The sequence below is a fragment of the Chelon labrosus genome, assembly GCF_963514085.1.
Source record: "Chelon labrosus genome assembly, chromosome: 9".
NCBI classification, from domain to species: Eukaryota; Metazoa; Chordata; class Actinopteri; order Mugiliformes; family Mugilidae; genus Chelon; species Chelon labrosus.
The window spans coordinates 9,313,848-9,331,287 of record NC_140359.1 but is presented as its reverse complement, the minus strand read 5'-3'; the positions used below and the strand labels follow the sequence as shown (position 1 = coordinate 9,331,287).

The following is a 17,440-nucleotide window of genomic DNA, read 5'->3' as shown; positions in this document are numbered from 1 at the left end:
CCATTTGACGCAGGCGCCGTACAACCGGGAGGAGGAAGTGGAATTGCGGTTTCCTTTTGATTTTTTTTTTAAATTTTTACCACAGATACTGGCGTTACAGAATAATCAGAATCCATGGGTATGCTTTAGGTATTTTTTTTTTACGTGCTCTTAAATGATGTACAGGAAAGAAAATTTACTTAAATGTTCTGTCAGAGTTCCACCTCTACAGGCATGTGTTTCCAGGGGATCATATAGGAGACGGACTTGTAAACATTGCCAGCATGTTGCAATGCCAAGATGAGCTAGCCTTGCTGTTGCTGTCTGCTAGCACTGCTAGACGTGTAAGTTACGGGCATGAGTTTAGGAAATGTGATAGGAGTTCTGTTTAGCGAGCCTACCAAAACACATAGCTCCCGCTTGCGGTATAAGCCCTTCTAGTTTTTACTGATATTTATGTGTTAATGTGCTAACTAGCTCGACAGAACAGCATTTAGTGGAGATATGAAATTACTCTTTCTTGCTCCTCTCAGCCCTAAAACTGGGAACCACACTACAGCTGAGAGAATAAGGTAATTCATATTGGTGTTGACTGGCTGAAACAGCTGTTGCGACGCAGCGTAGTTAACTGTTAATAACACCTATCTGTAAATTAAACTGTTGGAAAACTGACTACCTTACCGCACAATGACTATAATACAACTGCACTGCCATTATGATGCAACTACCTGTTACACTATAACTTTACTCCATCGCCCTGTCTTCCTAACAGCCATACACAGTGAAGTATGTTTTATTCTAGGTCCCACATTGAATTGGCAGGACACACTTGCGAGCTCAGAGATGCTGGAGAATTCCAGTCTCCTGCTGATCTGGCCAATCTATTATCAGGAAATCCTCCATATCAGGGTGCTCTGGCCATTCATCTGTTCAAAGCAGGCAGACTTCTCTTGGGTAAACATTCTTCCTGTAATACGATCTGTTGGCTTATCTACTTTCCGGTATTCAGTTACTTGCATTTGTCTCAATAACAGCATACGTGCTTATCTAATAGTATACAGCTTCTTTGACCTACAAACCTTTCTGTTTTATTTCCCTACTCTCACTGTCTCTAATGCAGACGTCCAAATGCCCTTTGGAGTCATCTTTGGCGGAACAGACATAAATGAAGATGTGAAAGTTGAGCAGAAGCGTGCGGTTATGGAGCAGGTGCTACTGAGAGCCAGGTGACGTTGCTGCAGGCTGCTATTTTAAATCAGATGGCTGTTACCAAAATAAGTGCACACATTTTACCTCTTGACTTTACACATCACGCAGAATGTACGTCTTGTTTATACCCCTGTTAATTCCTTATAAAGTTGTGTGATAGATTGCTTCAATATCACACTTGTTACCATGTTACAGTAGGACAAAGAGCATAGGTACAGTTCATGACACAATTTTTAAATCAAAAGACGCAATCATTACCGTTATTAGTTACATCTTGTCCTACGGTAACATGTGTGCTGGCTTTGTTTGAAGAAATGACACCTGTGAATGTGACAGAAAATGTTGCAGTACAGTGGTATTAATATTTAACAGACGCTTAATTATTAGTATATTAGAGTGTGTTGTAATGTATCATAATCTGTTTCACCAATTTCCTTGTATAGAGGTTTGATGCAGATACCGCCATCCTGAGGTCCCTAGCAGGAAGTAAATGTGACCACTTACATTACTTAATCGACACTCTCTATATGAAATCAAGGCAACCTCTAATTTTACTGATCGTGTGATATTTGTTTTCAGTCTTAAACATACTAACAATGCTGTTTTAACTTTGCCTGATCGAGACAAAGAAAACTATTCCCAATACCTGAATTGTTGCAAAGAATATTGGGTAGAGTATCACTGACCTGTTGGGAAAAAAAAGAAGGTCTGGAGCACTTCAAGACCTTCCTGTTCCTGGAGTCCTGGCATGAAAGAATGAGGCAGAGCACAAGCAAGCTAACCCCAGCTGTGCGTGTTCTCTCCTCCCCCAGTTTAGCAATGAAGACTTATCGATACGTTGTCTTTTTTTTGTCCTTTGACCTAAAGTCAGACTGTTGTCTCTGTTTTCATAATGATGAGGATATATGTTGGGGCATCCATCTTAAGGCATATTGCCGTCTGGGATAACTGGAAAGATCCAGGTCTCGTGACTGCAAACATCTTAATACACACATCTCTGCTATAACTGTCTTCTCACACAGACTATGATGATGAAATTCAGTTGTCACCCAGAGCCTCTTGGCTCACGTCATAATGCATGCAGACAAATCAATATCTTCCCACTGTTTTTTGGTCTATATTCCCTTTTACTTTCCTCTTTGTATTCTCTGTGTATTCATCCTGAAATTCTTTGCTTTGAAGCCACAAGTTGATGTTTTTTTCTCTCACCTACTCTGTCTCAGCCTGGAGATTTATGTGTTTTAGTGTTGTTACCTCTGCCTTTTTTTTCCTCTCTTGTTGTCAAAATTGGCATTGCTTGTGAAAGGCTAAAACGTACTGCCTGTAATGAAAATCTTGTTTTCTTGTTTTGCTGAAATCCCTTTTACGGCAGTGATAATGAAGTGGAATTTTTTATTTTTTTTTGCTCCCATTTAGGTTTGCTGTTGCATTTACTGACAAATTGAAAGAAGAGGCAGAAATATATTTGGTATGATTATACTGTTTTGATTTTTGATACAACAACAGTAGTAGTTCATACTGTATGTGCACATTTTCAGACAGTCTCTGCAGGGAGAAGAGGAAGTTGTGAATGTCAGGTTGTTAGTTGCAGACAGGTGACAACCCCTATCAGACATTTAACAAGTGTTGGGGTAGAGGTTTCCCAAAACTATCCAACCTGTAAATGTTGATGCTTGACGTTGCATGTCTGTATTTTACCAAGACATTTCTATATGTGCGCAATTGTAGCTCCAAACCCTCACAAACTTAGCAACAAGACCATCAATCAGGATATTTTGGCAGGAAAAAAAAAGATGACTTTTCAATCAGATAATTTCCTTTATTATAGTGCCGCTATGAAAAATCAAGTAGTGACAACAAAAGTTTTTTGTTTTTCTTTTACGGCACATCAGCAGACAGCAGGGGCCTGACAGCATCAATAAATACAACAGAAGGGCCTTTACTATACAAACACAATATCCTGCCCTCTCCCATAATAGTCTGGCATTAAAACAATATTGCCATGTTTTATTTTCAGATTAGATTCCCGCTGTAGGCTGCAGATTGAGGCAAGTGGCATGCTTTATCTCTGCCATTTAGGGCTGACAGCAGGCAGACAGGACAGGCACTGAGAGGCATCGCCACGCTTTTTATTGTGACAGAAAACACACATAGGGGATGGATCTGTTGAGATAACATCCAGTCAATTTATTTTCCATCCTCTCTGATTTATATTGCAGCACCCCCATTATCTTAGCAACAGTTTTCCTTACTCCCTTTTAAAGTTTGTGTTTTGTTTAGATCTGCTTGGAGCACAAAGAGCTTTAAATGGGTGTTTCTTTTGTCTGACATAAAAAGAAAGAACTACCGTTAACGATAATCAAATGTAATTTATGTAAACAAATCCAGCCAATAATTACTACCAGATTTAAAACACTGATGTGTTTTGGACTTGTTTTAACCGCAAATTTCTAATTTTGTCTATTTTGTTTTGTGTTTTATGCTCTGAAGGTGCCCCAGAGCAGTAAAATCTTTGTCCAGCCCCAAGGTAAGCTCTGAGGGATGAATATCTTTGCCTTATACTGCGCCCCCCCTGACTCACCATTGAAGTGTAACATTAATCAATTTTGACATTTTCCTCCATTATCATACTGACTGCAGTAGAGAGTTGCTTTTGCTCTTGCCATTGGCCACCGTGCTATGCAGGACAGCCCAAATCACTCTTCTTGTTGTTTCCCACCAGTAGCCTCATTGATAAACAATAGTCCAGGGGCTAGCTGCATGTCTGAACCCTGACCAGTGGAAGCTTGTGTTTTTTAGGCTTGTTACGAGATAACTATTACACACAAGTCCTTTCTTGCATGGAGCACCAAAACAATATTTTGGATCAATAATTTGTTAAAGCATGCTGTGTAGTATACATTTTATTTTAATGTGCCTTTTATTTGTCTGTTTAATTTAAAGGTATTCAGACAGACGTGACTGAAACATTCTGCTGGACTGAATTCTTAAGGAGCTCAGGTACTGTTAGAGCTACAGTTTGTTGTTATTCCAGGTATTGTCTGCATAATGTGTAGCATTACCCACAGTCCTCGCTGTTGACAGTTTTCATGTTTATTTATTTGTACATTTAATTTGATTGCTTATGTCAGATCCCAAAGAATACCTTTGGGATCTGCGTGCCATTCAGAGTAAGTGTTTTTCAGAAATGATTGTTGACATTTTTTTTGGTGTACTGGCCCTTTAAAAGCAGGACTGCATAATTAGTATTGACATTATTATGTCATACATATGTCAGCCTTTGCCTGCTTTTTGTATCTTAATAGTGTGTTCTTATTGACAGCAACTTGTTGTGACAGTTAGTAGGGCATTAGTTTCAGTAACATTTAAATCAGGTAGAAATTTAGTCAGGTCTAACTATTATAAATGTAATGCCTGATATGTTTCAAGCTATAGCAGGGATAGCTGCACAGCCCCTAAAGCTTTGTTGGAAATGTGCTGGATACAGTATCTGATGCAATGAAACACAAGTGTACATGGACACTGAAATCTCCGACTGTGTAGTGCACTGCAGTGGAGCCACCACTGGGAGCACAGCGGAGAATTCATTCATGCACCCTCAACCTAAAAAGTGCCAATAAGAGAGAATAAATTTGCTCTGGTAAATGCAGCCGCGTGGTGACCGTGGAAGAATTCCACTTTCCCTCCGCTCCTCCACTCTTCCAGCTCCCGCCCGAGTAGCTCAATAAATATGCACTTATTCCGAGCTGCATCTACACAGGCTTTAAATTGGACATTGTTAGATGATGTCCATCCCAAGTACATTAGTGCTCTTAGAGAGCACCGTTGAGTACAGAGAAACACTTGATTAATAGTTTATACGCCCGAGGCCATTTATCACCATGTTTCACTACAGGAGCAAGTAATGCTAATTTCACACAGTCAGTTTTTCATTCATAATACTTTAATAGGAGTCACCATTCGTACCCATTATTATATTACTCAGATGTGATGAAAGCACTGTAACCTGACTCATAGTTGTATTTAGAGCTGTAGACGATCTTCAGGTCTCTAAATATGCGTTGCCTGATGGTGGTGATTTTTACTTGCCACTGTGTTTTAATAACACAACACATGACATGGATTTTAACTTGCGTTTGCACTCAGTCTGTAGATATAAATCTGGACCATAAATATGTGATGACAACTTGCTCGTCTTGTCTTAAAACTAAACATTAGTATTTTTTTGGTTGGTTTTCTGCCGTTAAGAGATTAGATGTGCTCCCTTTGAACCTCCCCCCCCCCTTGCCACCTTCAATAATCATTATCTTAAAACACTATCATCTAGTCTGGCTCAAACGACTCCTGCATCAACTTGTATTGTCTCCTGTCAGCTCCCATCCTGTCTTTGTCTAGCCTAACTCCCCCAACACAGCAGGGGGCACTGTCTCATGTGTGCGTTCTCTTCTCTAAGTTCTTTTTTGCGTATTGATTTACTTTTTTATCCTTCCATCTGGTGAGACATAAATGAATCATAACTAAATAGCAAAATCTAGACTGTATTGAATATAGGCTAGCTTAATTAAGGTATGTTGTGGTTTTGGAATAAATATATGTGCCATGGCTCAGTACTGCAGTGGCACACTGTAAAAAAAACAAGCTCACTGGTGAGCATAAAGGAGAAAAGGCAATCCCCTTACTTGATTGAAGATACATGTATGTGCCTCTGTGTTATCCTTTGGATGTCATGTATCCTCGAGAGGCACAGACTCCGGCGCTGAAAAGCAGATACTGTCAGTCCATGAAAGCCACTCTGTCTTTATATGTGTTGTTTTTGGCTTCTGCTGCGTGTCTTGTTGGGTGGGGTTAAGGGGATGGATGAAGTACGGCACTGTGAGAAGCGATACTTTAAATAATTGAAGTATGATTGGAGGCATGTGCAGATTTGTTGTCCAGCTACTTAGTCCTCAAGGAGTAGCGTTATTATTAATTTACACAGGAAGCTTTCAGTGAAGTCAGTGTAGTTAAAGCAAATCAAGGCTGTGCAGAAGTTAAAAGTGCAATGCTTATTATCACGGTGAAAGAAAACACTAAGGGATGATGTTAGAGCTGTAGAGTAATCTTTGTCATGCCTGAAAATGTTACAGTGGACCTGTGTTCGATGGCCACTATGCTGTCATCATTAATTTTCTGCTTCCGTATTGAAATCAAATGATATCTCAGCTCAGATTTACTTGCTCAGTACGTATGATTTATAGTGGCTGTTCTTCTCTGCTATTTAAAGCTGCAGTGCACCTTCTGGCAGTGAGAGTAAAAACACACTTCAACTAAAAGCGTGGAGTAAATGTAACAGCTACACATCCAGCTCCAAACATTTACAAATGCTGTTCAAAAGCAGCAAAGCAACGTCCATGTCAGTGTCTTAATGGGAAAAAAAGAATCATGCTGGTTATGTATACTTATATGGGCTGGGAAATGTGTTAGGAAAGAAAGGATGCCACATTGTTTGATGGAAAATGATCGATCTACAGATGACTGAATTTCAAGACACCCTGAAAAACAAAGTGAAAAAAAATGATGCAGCAGGCTAGTCTATTTTGCAGTAACTCAAAATTGTACTTCGTATTTTGTATGGCCCACACGCGCTTGACCAGGGTATCACTGAACTCCAGGACAGTCTGAGGTGCAACCTGGCGGCGTCGGATGAATCGAAACATAATGTCCCAGAGGTGTTCTATTGGATTTAGGTCAGGCAAGCGTGGGGGCCAGTCAATGGTATCAATTCCTTCATCCTCCAGGAACTGCCTGCATACTCTCAGCACATGAGGCCAGGCACTGACGTGTACCAGGAGGAACCCAGGACCAACTGCACCAGTGTCAATTGGTGCAGTTCAATACTTCAATTATTTAAAGTATCGCTTCTCACAGTGGTTCCAAGGATTTCATCCCGATCCCTAATGTCAGTCAGGGTGCTGTTGTCTAGCTTGTAGGGATCTGTGTGTCCCTCTATGGATATGCCTCCACAGACCATCACTGACCGACCACCAAACCGGTCAACCTGAATGATGTTACAGGCAGCATAACATTCTCTACCTGCTTCTCCACTCTTTCACGTCTGTCACATGTGCTCAGGGTGAACCTGCACTCATCTGTGAAAAGCACAGGGCGCCAGTGGCAGACCTGCCAATTATGATGTTCTATGGCAAATGCCATTTGAGCTCTACGTTGCCAGGCAATGAGCACAGGGCCCTCAGGACAACCTCATGGAGTCTGTTTCTGATAGTCTGAAACAAAGAAACATTCACAACAATGGCCTGCTGGAGGTCATTTTGTATTTTGTTCCTCCTTGCACAAAGGAGCAGATACCGGGCTTTCTGATGGGTTGAGGACCTTCTACAGCCCTGTCCACCTCTCCTAGAGTAGTTGCCTGTGTCCTAGAATCTCCTCCATGCCCTTGAGACTGTGCTGGGAGACACAGTACAGCATCTTTAGGCAATGGCAAGTATTGATGTGCTATCCTGGAGGAGTTGGGCTGCCTGTACAACCTCTCTAGGGTCCAGGTATCGCCTCATGCTACCAGTAGTGACACTGACCCTAGCCAAATGTAACACAAAACAGAAAAGATGAAGAGGAATAAAATTTAAGTGGCCCCCACCTGTAAAACTATTCCTGTTTTGGGGATTTTCTCATTGTTGCCCCTGTAGTGCACCAAAGCAGCAGAAACTGATTAACAACCTCCTCTGCTACTTCACTGACCAGATCAATGTCCCAGAAGTTTAATTATCTTAATGCTGTACTCTGATTAAAAAGTGTTTTTAGCAGTTTATATAGAGATTTACATGGCACTGGTTAGCTTAATCATCATCGTGTGAACTCATTTGGCAAAGGCTTGAATGTAACAGATATATATGTAAAGGTGCTGTACCTCCACTTTATAGAGGGCTCCTTTTTATAGCTCAATTTTGAATACATCGATACCTACATAATTTAACAAAATGGTTGTAAGCAGCTGCAGCACATATGCTACTATCCCCATCCAACTTAGTATTTATTTATTATTATCTTGACTAGAAGCGCAGCTGCACAGTTAGAGACCCCACCTTATTGCCACTGCATACATAATGACACTGGCATTTTTTCTGACCAAACTGAAGGTGATACCAAGTGCAAATCGCAATTTCACCTACAACTTCGACATGAAATCTTAACTCAGTTGCCTTAAAACTTTGCATATACAATAAAGGAGTTTATTATTAAACCTCTCTAAAATTAAAACACATTGCTAATAATCCCAGCTTGTCACCTGTGTGTTAATAAATACGGATTTCTTTTTAGATGTTGTCATGGTTTTATCTACTCCCTGCAGACTGTGTTCTCTGTGTCACCCTGTTCAGATAGATGTGTGCTCCTCGTCCATGCACTCACAAACACATGCACACTTACTAATTAAAGCTTTTGTGGGTTGTTCAGAATGCCCTTCTGAAATCAAAGGCAAACGAAAATATGTTTTGCATAGAACTCACAGAACCGCAGAGAGACGATATTGCTGCCGGTACAACAGACGATTTGTACAATTTGTCTTTCTTCCTTGAGGAAAGATGAATTATGTCTTAGATCCAAAAAAGGTTTTTTATTTCTTAGAATTTCTTTCTCATTTTGACAAGCCTCTGCACTCGTACAGCTACTACATCATTTCCCTGCACCTTGTTTTGTAGGTAGTGACATGGAGGTTTAACTTACCTGACATATATTCTTATGTTTGATTGCTACAGATACATCCACAGATCTTTCTTTCTTTCTTTTTTTTTCTTTTAGCAACAATCGGCTCCCTAGGATCAGGGTCAGTGCCCAGTCTCCACGCTGTCATTTTAAGATGCTCTTTAATAGCATTAAAAGAGCTGCTTCAGCCCTCTGATCTGGACTTATCTGGCAGCAGGGGATTTCACTCGACTGTCACTGTGCTCAAAGCACGTGTCGGTGTCTGTCTGTGGTATTATTCTCTAAATGATTTGTTTCCCATTCTGTCTGACACAGTGTAAATTTTTTATGCTGCACTTAAATTGCTTGCACCATTTCCAGCACAGCTATCTCTACAATTATGAATTTTCCTTTTAGGTCACCGTCAAGCATAGAAAGCCGGAGATTAAAAATCTATTTTCTAACACTTAGGGTAACCATCTAATATTACATCTGTGAGTGCTGGCTTAAACAATCTTTCTTAATATTGATTCTTTAGACCTATTTCTCAAAGTGTTTTCTTTATATCAATTTTGCTTTAAGTTTAGATACTAAAACCAAATATATCCTCTCAGGCGTTGTAAAGCTTTGTGCATAATAAGTTTCAAAATTACTATATATTGTAGACCTTCTCTTCAAATGCGGTTTTCTATAAATAGAACTTGACAGATATTCCGCCACACATAGACAGAAGATTGAACCTACTGTACTGACTTTCATAATGTCAGATTATTTTAGCTCCAACTGCAGGTTAATATTTTCACTTATGCAGGAAAATATGTCAACGTCTATGTAATGGATTGACATAAAAGTTGGTGGAGGCATTCCTGGTTCCCTGATGATGTACCCTTATGATTCTAATGATCATCTTACTTCTCTTCCCGCCATAAAATCTGATAATGATTTACAGTAGGATACATTTACCTCTTCAACTTAATATTCTTAATCTGTTTAACATGCTAAAACAGCAAACGTAAGACAGTGAACACGATCAACATGATACTATGGTCCACTGTCATTACTTTTGCCATCTTGGTAGTCAGGGTCCCATTGTCTCGTCTGTAGAGGTTTGTGAGTCCTTCCATGGATATGCCTCCACAGACCATGACTGACCCACCATCAAAGCGGTCATGCTCAACGATGTTACAGGCAGCATAACGTTCTTCATGACTTTACCATAGACAGACTTTCACGCCTGTGATGCTCAGGGTGCTCAGGGTGAACCTGCTCTCATCTGTGAAAAGCACAGGGCGCCAGTGGCAGACCTGCCAGTTCTGGTGTTCTGTAGCAAATGCCAGTCCAGTTCCACGTTCCCAGGCAGTGAGCGCAGGGCTCACTAGAGGACGTCGGGGCCCTCAGGCCACCCTCATGGAGTCTGTTTCTGATTGTTTGATCAGAAACATTCACACCAGTGGCCTGCTGGAGGTCATTTTGTATTTTGTTCCTCCTTGCACAAAGGAGCAGATACCAGTCTTGCTGATGGGTTGAGGACCTTCTACAGCCCTGTCCAGCTCTCCTAGAGTAACTGACTGTCAGCTGGAATCTCCTCCATGCCCTTGAGACTGTGCTGCGAGACACAGCAAACCTTTAGGCAATGGCATGTATTGATGTGCCATCCTGGAGGAGTTGGGCTGTCTGTGCAACCTCCGTAGGATCCATGTATCACTTCATGCTACCAGTAGTGACACTGACCCTAGCCAAAAAGATGAGGACTAAATTTTAAGTGGCCTCCACCTGTAAAACTATTCCTGTTTTGGGGTCATCTCATTATTGCCCCTCTAGTGCACCGGTTGCTAATTTCATTAACACTAAAGTAGCTGAAAGGGATTAACAACCCCCTTTGCTACTTCACTGACCAAATCAATACCCCAGAAGTTGAACTGACTTGGTGCTATGCTTTGATGAATAAATGTTTATCTCATTTTTCTAGACTATGTTTATTTATTTATCTTGTTTTTAATCTTCTTTAATCTGTTTACCGTGCTAATGTAATTAGTAATTTAAATTTAAGTAATTTAAGAATCTGTTTACTGGTAAGAAGCCTGAGACTGATTCCGTCGTAAAGGTGCTCTCTTAATAGGGTCAGGTCATTAATCTGTCTCCTTTGCAGGTGCAATAGAGTAGTCATTGAAGACAATTGTATTCCGGCCAGTTTCTTGACTAATCTCAGGATTGAACCGGAGAGTTGGGTGATCTGTCGAAGAGCAGATTCCACAGCGCTGCGGTTGATGTTGGTGTTGTTCGCGTGATGTTGGATTAGCTAATTTCTTTGTAGGGTTCTTAAGTGAGCAAACTGTCACCCAGACCGCTGTGGCTTTGTATCTCTGATGCTGCATTACACACTGATTAGGCTTCAAGCCTCCAATGTTTCCAGTAGACTATTTCCCTGCTGATCAGAGAATTGTGCAAGCACATTAGTCACTGCTGTCTTATTTTCCTCATGACCTTGGGTGATGTATTGCTTTCATTATCTGCTGATGTACTTGGGATGTTCATTATTCAGTGTTTTGATACGTCGGTGCTGTCTTTCTGAACGTGTGGCTCCAGGTGTAAGGAACAAGCATGTGGATGAGCTGCGTGTCTTTCTGCTGGTCTGTGGCCTCAGAAGAGTCAAGGACCCCCTCTATTTGGTGGAGGACTTTTCAGGTATTATCGTTACCATTTATTTGATATACAGTATGTATGGGTAAGGCAAGAAAACATAAAACAATCACATAGTTAAGTATTGAAGCAAGGGTTTTTTTCACCCACATCTTCCTTAATGTTTGGTAAACCTTGAATTGCAAACCCTTAGTAGCCTGTGGTAGATGCATTGTCCTCATCAATTAAGAATGAAGTCAGAGCTCCATGGTTGAGTGTCATTTGATGAATGTGAAAGTGCAGTGAGATTATTCAGACAGCTCATCTTGTAGAGTCTTGCCTTTATAGTGTTACCCTTGATGATGGTTATGTTATATTTGTGCATCTCCAATATTTACATTGGAGACATTACATGAGTAACTTCTTTTTCATATCTTTTTTATGCTTTTTTCATAGCACACAGATATGGTAATAAGACAGCACTAGAGGGCGTCAAATTGTATATTCATATTGAAATGAGGGATGTGGATTTTCAGTGGTTGTGTCTTCGGATTCAAATGTGACATTCAGATGCTTAAAGTAAAACCTTCTGGCTCATATAGCTGTAATAATTGCCTTTTTTTTAAATAGCTTTTGATAAATATGTTCATTTTTCCACCAAACTGTTTTTGTTCTCATTGCTCGTTTTATTTTGTACCCTTCAGAGTGGCACTGTGAGAATATGCACAACATATTGGTCATTATTGGGCCAAAGGTAAGTACATAGTCGTTAGCTGTTTTTCTTTTCCTTATTTTTTTATAATAGTTTCGTATGTGGCACCCTCTGTATCGAGATTCCCTTGTGAATTCAGGCAGCCTCTAATTGGATGTAGCAGAGGTACAGGCTTCAGCTGTTTAGCTGGAATTAATGGCCAGCGCTGAAAGGAAATGTTTCTGCAAGCTGGGGAATGGTGTACAGCAGTGGTGGTCCTGTTTGTTTGTTTTTGCATTCCCCAGATTAGCACTTGCCTTTGACTAATGTCCTGTATAGCATTACTTCATTATAATACACAGAATTGGCGACAAATCTGGACATTTTCTGGTATGAATTACAAGCAAAGCAGATTGTAGCCCTTTCACACACCATCATACTTCTGTCCTTTGTATTTTCCCTGAAGATTTGTGGCTTCGTGTCAAGCAAGTCAAGTAATTGGGAAAAAGCAATGAAGCTTCCATAGCCTGTGACGATTTAAAATATTTATAAATCAGCCGGTCATACAGACAGACAAATTAGAGGCGTGTGTCTTTAAACATTTACTGTAATTTATTTAATTTTTTTGATGGCACTTTTATATTAGGATTTCTGCAGATAGGAGTCATACGCCGGCCAGCTTCAGCGCTCTGTTCTATTTCCTCATATCCAATCTCTCGCTCATTGATTTCTCTGTATGTTTGTCTCCATCTTCTGCTCCCCCTGACTTTCTTTGATATGACATCAACGTACAGTACTATAGTGTCTGTTCTTTCTTTCAAACAGTGGTGTCAGGCGAAAGGTACGTTCTTGCTTTAGTTTTGCTCAAAAACAACTCAATTAGACATGGCCAGGGGCTTATACACTGACTTGCTGCCGCTTCTTGCACCGCTGTTCCTTGCTGCTGTTTGATGAGATGGTTCAGTGGAAGTAGAGACGTGTGATTCATCTCGACACCCCTGAATCACAGCGGAAACTTGTTTGTATGTCAGAGAAAGATTATTATTATTATTGAAATAAACCATGTTTTTTTTGTTTTTTTGTATGAGGCCAGATTTCCATTATGATAATTATAGGATTTCACGTTTGTAAAAACATACTGATTTGAATGTATTAAATTAAGTATAATCACAAAATACAAATAGGAAAAGTATAGACAGGAGGTAGACTGAGGCAGGCCTTGGTCAGGCGATCATGATGTACTATAAATCCACAGCCAGTTCATTGAAGTAATAAGCGCTCTGGCTGCACAGCATCTGTCATTAAGAGGAAAATTCAGGTCAGTTTGTCAGCGGTGACACATCTCATTCCTCTGTTACTCTGCCTTGTCAAGCACCACAATATGCAACGTGTTCTGTGTTATTACTGAATAAAAAAAATAATAATACAGATGCTTAAAATGTCATGATAGAAGCCGGAAGTTAGCCGGCTTATATTTGCTGCATACAAACCAAAAAGTATAAGACTGCATTGCTCCTCATTAAACAGAAAAGATATGACAGATTCGCTTGGACAAACATTAATATACTGCTCACTGATCATATTTCTATTTCTGTTGATTCATCAGAGGACAGTGCCTAGTCTGTGCTTAAATCATTTGTTTGTCAATTTAGCCTTTATACTGATCTGTCCCCCGCTGGTTTTAGTGTCTGCTAAATCCCAGATTACACCACGATCCAAAAATGTTCTCAATTTGGATTCCTTAATTTGAATGCACACGGCCCATAAAACAAATTCGCTGTGGACATTTCCATGAGCTATAAAATGAATGAGAAAAAAGTAGCTGCGTGCTTGCTAGCAACTTTGACCCAAATTGCTATGCTTTGACTTTCCTGTTGGCAGGCTAATGCACGCAAATCCCACATTGCAATTAATCAGATTGGCCAGCCACCCTATTCTGACCCCAATCTCTCAAAATACAGGATTTTCAGATGATTTTCCGCTGGTAGAAATTATTAATTGTGTCATTGTTTATTTTATCCTTCCTTAAGTCATTGCTGACAAAAACAGAGCTTTTCATAGGGAGGAAATGGGTCTCACTTCTCTTGATAGTCTTTGTTTTTGTTCTTCAGATTGATCCTGTGTTTACTGCTGAAGTGGAAGCTGTTGTTAAAAGGTAAGCCTTCTGTTTTGTCTTTTGTTGTCAGTTGCATCTCTCATAAAATAAAGCTTGTGATCTGACAGCTTAATTGCCATTATCTCGCTTCTTTTGATAACTATACAAACACATCTAAGCAGTGTAGCGTGCATTTATCTTAACATATCATGAACAAAAGTGCAGCGCTAGAATACTTTTTTATACCTGTCCTCCCACTCTCTAGTCTTGGCTGTTCTGTTAGTTTTTTGCCAAAGGCCTTCACCATAACAAAGATCTTTGCAGCAGGGAGCTGCCCTCTCTGGTTAAGACTTTACCTGGACGCTCTGTTCATGTCACACATAGTGTAGCTGTTTCCCTGCTCTCAGCTTGTCACTGCTGCTCAGCATCATTCACGCCTCTGTGAGCCCCGAGTCACGCAGAACTGAGTTTTGCCACTGCTTCTGCAGAACAGCAGGGGTCTTCTTGGCCCAAGAGATGAGCCAACAGGAGCTTCATGCTGCCATGAAAAGGTGCTTCGCCGTGGTCAACAGCTCTGTCTCAGAGGGCATGTCAGCAGCCATCTTGGAGGTAAACATCCTTAGGGATCATGGGTAATTGCACAACAACATGTCCAGACTTCAGCAAGAATAATAGCTTGTTTATGGGAATTTGATTTATCAAGGTATTTACTTTAGATTTTGTCATCCAGAGCCCTCTCTTAACCATGTAAATATTGTACCTGTGTTTTTATCTCACAGTTTGTTGCTTAGTGACAATGTTGTGTGGCCACTTCAGGGACAATTACCTAAATTAATTAGTTGACTCCAGTCTTTCCATTCCTGAGAGAGCCACCCTCCAAATCCACTTAATCTCTTTTAAACAGTCAATTAAAACGATCCACAGTAGGCTTATAGTTGTATTAATATGTTTGCATGTTTCACTCAACAACCTGCCCAAGGTATTAGGTGGTCCAGACTGTTAATTCTGTCAGTGAACCACTGTCAGTGAAGCACTGAGGAGCTGAATAGCCAGGCTGTACCATTTCCAAGGTGCTTAGGGGATTTTTGTTTCTAACACTAATAGAATGAGTTTTGTGAATGAGTTGATATGTCTTTGACATTGTGTTTAATCCTCTCCAATCCGCTCCAACAGGCCATGGATCTCAGGGTACCTGTGGTGGCCAGGGACATTCCGGGAAATGCAGCTGTGGTGCAGCATGAGGTCACCGGCCTGCTGTACTCTTCTCCTCAGGTATACAGTGACCAGACAGTACACCACATGAATTAAGCTCTGTAATCAATAATCACACTAACTTTGGTTTACCCTGTGTTATTCTTTCTGACACACTACTGTAAACCACAGCCACCGCTGTCACCTCAACTGACCAGCAGAGTACTTACTGCTAAGTAGTACTGACACAGTGACAGATGAAGATGTGTACGGCCCCTGCCTGACATGTCTTATTTAAGAACTTTCGAGTATTTAATTAGGAAAACATAATTTGGTACCATACATTCTTATCATTACTTCAAATTCCTTTTTTCTCAGGTGCTTAGATTAGAATCAAAACATGGAGCCTTTAGGGACTGAACAAAGACACCGCACTACCAAGTAATGATGCAACACACAGCAGCAACCTGGAAAATGTAAAATGGGGAGCTCCCACAAGAAATGTTTAATGAGTAGGGTGAAGAACATAGGCTATGTTCAGCTGACAGAGGGTTTAAGCATTGCGCTGTTAAGACACCATGCAGTAGCATGTTGTTGTAATGGCAGAGATAAGTCCTCTTTGCACGTGTGCTCAGTTGAGCCGCTACTGGAAGCTCACCCAGATGGTTTCAGCAACTTGGACCGGATAAACTACCACCTCAGCCAGGACTGATGGGCAACGAGTGCTTGTCTTTTAGCCATCCTTGCACTTTCTCACGCTCAAGACTTTTTTGCATGCTTTATCATCTTCTTATATTTTTGACTGAAAGTGTTTCTATTTTTTGTCATGCCAATGTGATTACATGAGGAGTAAGGGTATCAAGACATGTCAAAAGAAACAAACACACTTGCCCTCATAAGCTTTAAAGAGAAAAAACTGTCCTGTCTAGCTCTATGAGAGTGAAGTGATTACAAGAACTCTGCTTATAAGTTGAGCTTTAATCCTGTTGCTGAGGATTTATAGCTCTCATATGGTCATTCAGTAGAGCTCTTTCCTACCAAGAGCCTCTCCAGGGATATTCAGATCACATAAAAGTGAAGTAAAGTGAAGTAGCCTGCTGACTGGCAGTGGCTAAAAGTTTGAATGCCCATTGGCTCTTTGTAGCGGTAAATGCCAGCTACCATGTGTCAAGAAAACTTCAAAGCACTTTGACTTAAATTTGTCGGCGGTTTCACTCAACTCGCTGGGCCATCAGGTCAGTAACCAGAATGTGTAGATGTACCACATGCAAATCAAGCCTCAGCGATGGCATCATTACTCCTTTTGTGATCGTCAATTTTTTATCATCTTCTTCTTCCTATGTTTCTGTAACAGCTGGTTGGTTTAAGTATTTACTTATCAGTGCACAGGCCTGTATCCGAGTTCTGGTGCCTTGGATTATCTTTTCTGCTTTTTAAAAAAAAAAAAAAAAAGAAAAAAAAAGAACTCCAGGCACCTTCACTGGCAAGGCTTATGTGGCATTTGGCAGTAAATGAGACTCATTTGCCTTCATTCTTGCCAGGAATTTGTGCATCAGTCTCAGAGGCTTCTGTCAGATCATGAGTTGAGAGACAGCTTGGTGAGGAATGGAAAACTCTACGTGGAAGAGCATCACAGCCTGAAAGAAGAGCGGGAAACCTACCAACGACTGGTGGACACTCTGCACTGAGCATACTATTACAGCACTAAACCTACTCTGAATACTTACTCAGGAACTATAACAGCAGAAAACAGGACAGGACAGTGTGTTTACCTTACATAGGTGCAATTATTTCAGGTGTCCTTGCACAAAATAAGTCCCTGTTATCTGCACTGTCTGAAATTATGCTGTAGAGCACTTTGTACCAAAGACCTGATGTACTGTTATTTATTGTTTAGTATAAATATAACAAAAATTAGAATTCACTGTGTATTCATCCCTACTTAATAATATAAAGGAATATCAACAATCCCGCTACTT

General features: G+C 40.5%; 1 protein-coding gene across 1 annotated transcript; it reads left to right on the top strand.

The window, feature by feature from the left end:
- Window positions 1–135: 135 nt before the first annotated feature.
- Window positions 136–17,433, top strand: glt1d1 (glycosyltransferase 1 domain containing 1). Its single transcript, XM_084551491.1, has 12 exons — window positions 136–551; window positions 782–933; window positions 1,100–1,205; window positions 2,605–2,656; window positions 3,679–3,715; window positions 4,132–4,188; window positions 11,452–11,550; window positions 12,189–12,238; window positions 14,287–14,330; window positions 14,759–14,879; window positions 15,444–15,542; window positions 17,003–17,433. The coding sequence occupies exons 1-12, from the start codon at window positions 484–486 to the stop codon at window positions 17,147–17,149; spliced, it is 1,032 nt and encodes a 343-aa protein (XP_084407617.1). The 5' UTR covers window positions 136–483; the 3' UTR covers window positions 17,150–17,433.
- Window positions 17,434–17,440: the final 7 nt, after the last annotated feature.

Coding starts and splice junctions, on each gene's coding strand:
- glt1d1 (XM_084551491.1), top strand. CDS start 484: ATGAAATTACTCTTTCTTGCTCCTCTCAGCCCTAAAACTGGGAACCAC. Junction 2,657..3,678: donor AAGAGGCAGAAATATATTTG/GTATGATTATAC, acceptor TATGCTCTGAAG/GTGCCCCAGAGCAGTAAAAT. Junction 14,331..14,758: donor GTGGAAGCTGTTGTTAAAAG/GTAAGCCTTCTG, acceptor CTGCTTCTGCAG/AACAGCAGGGGTCTTCTTGG.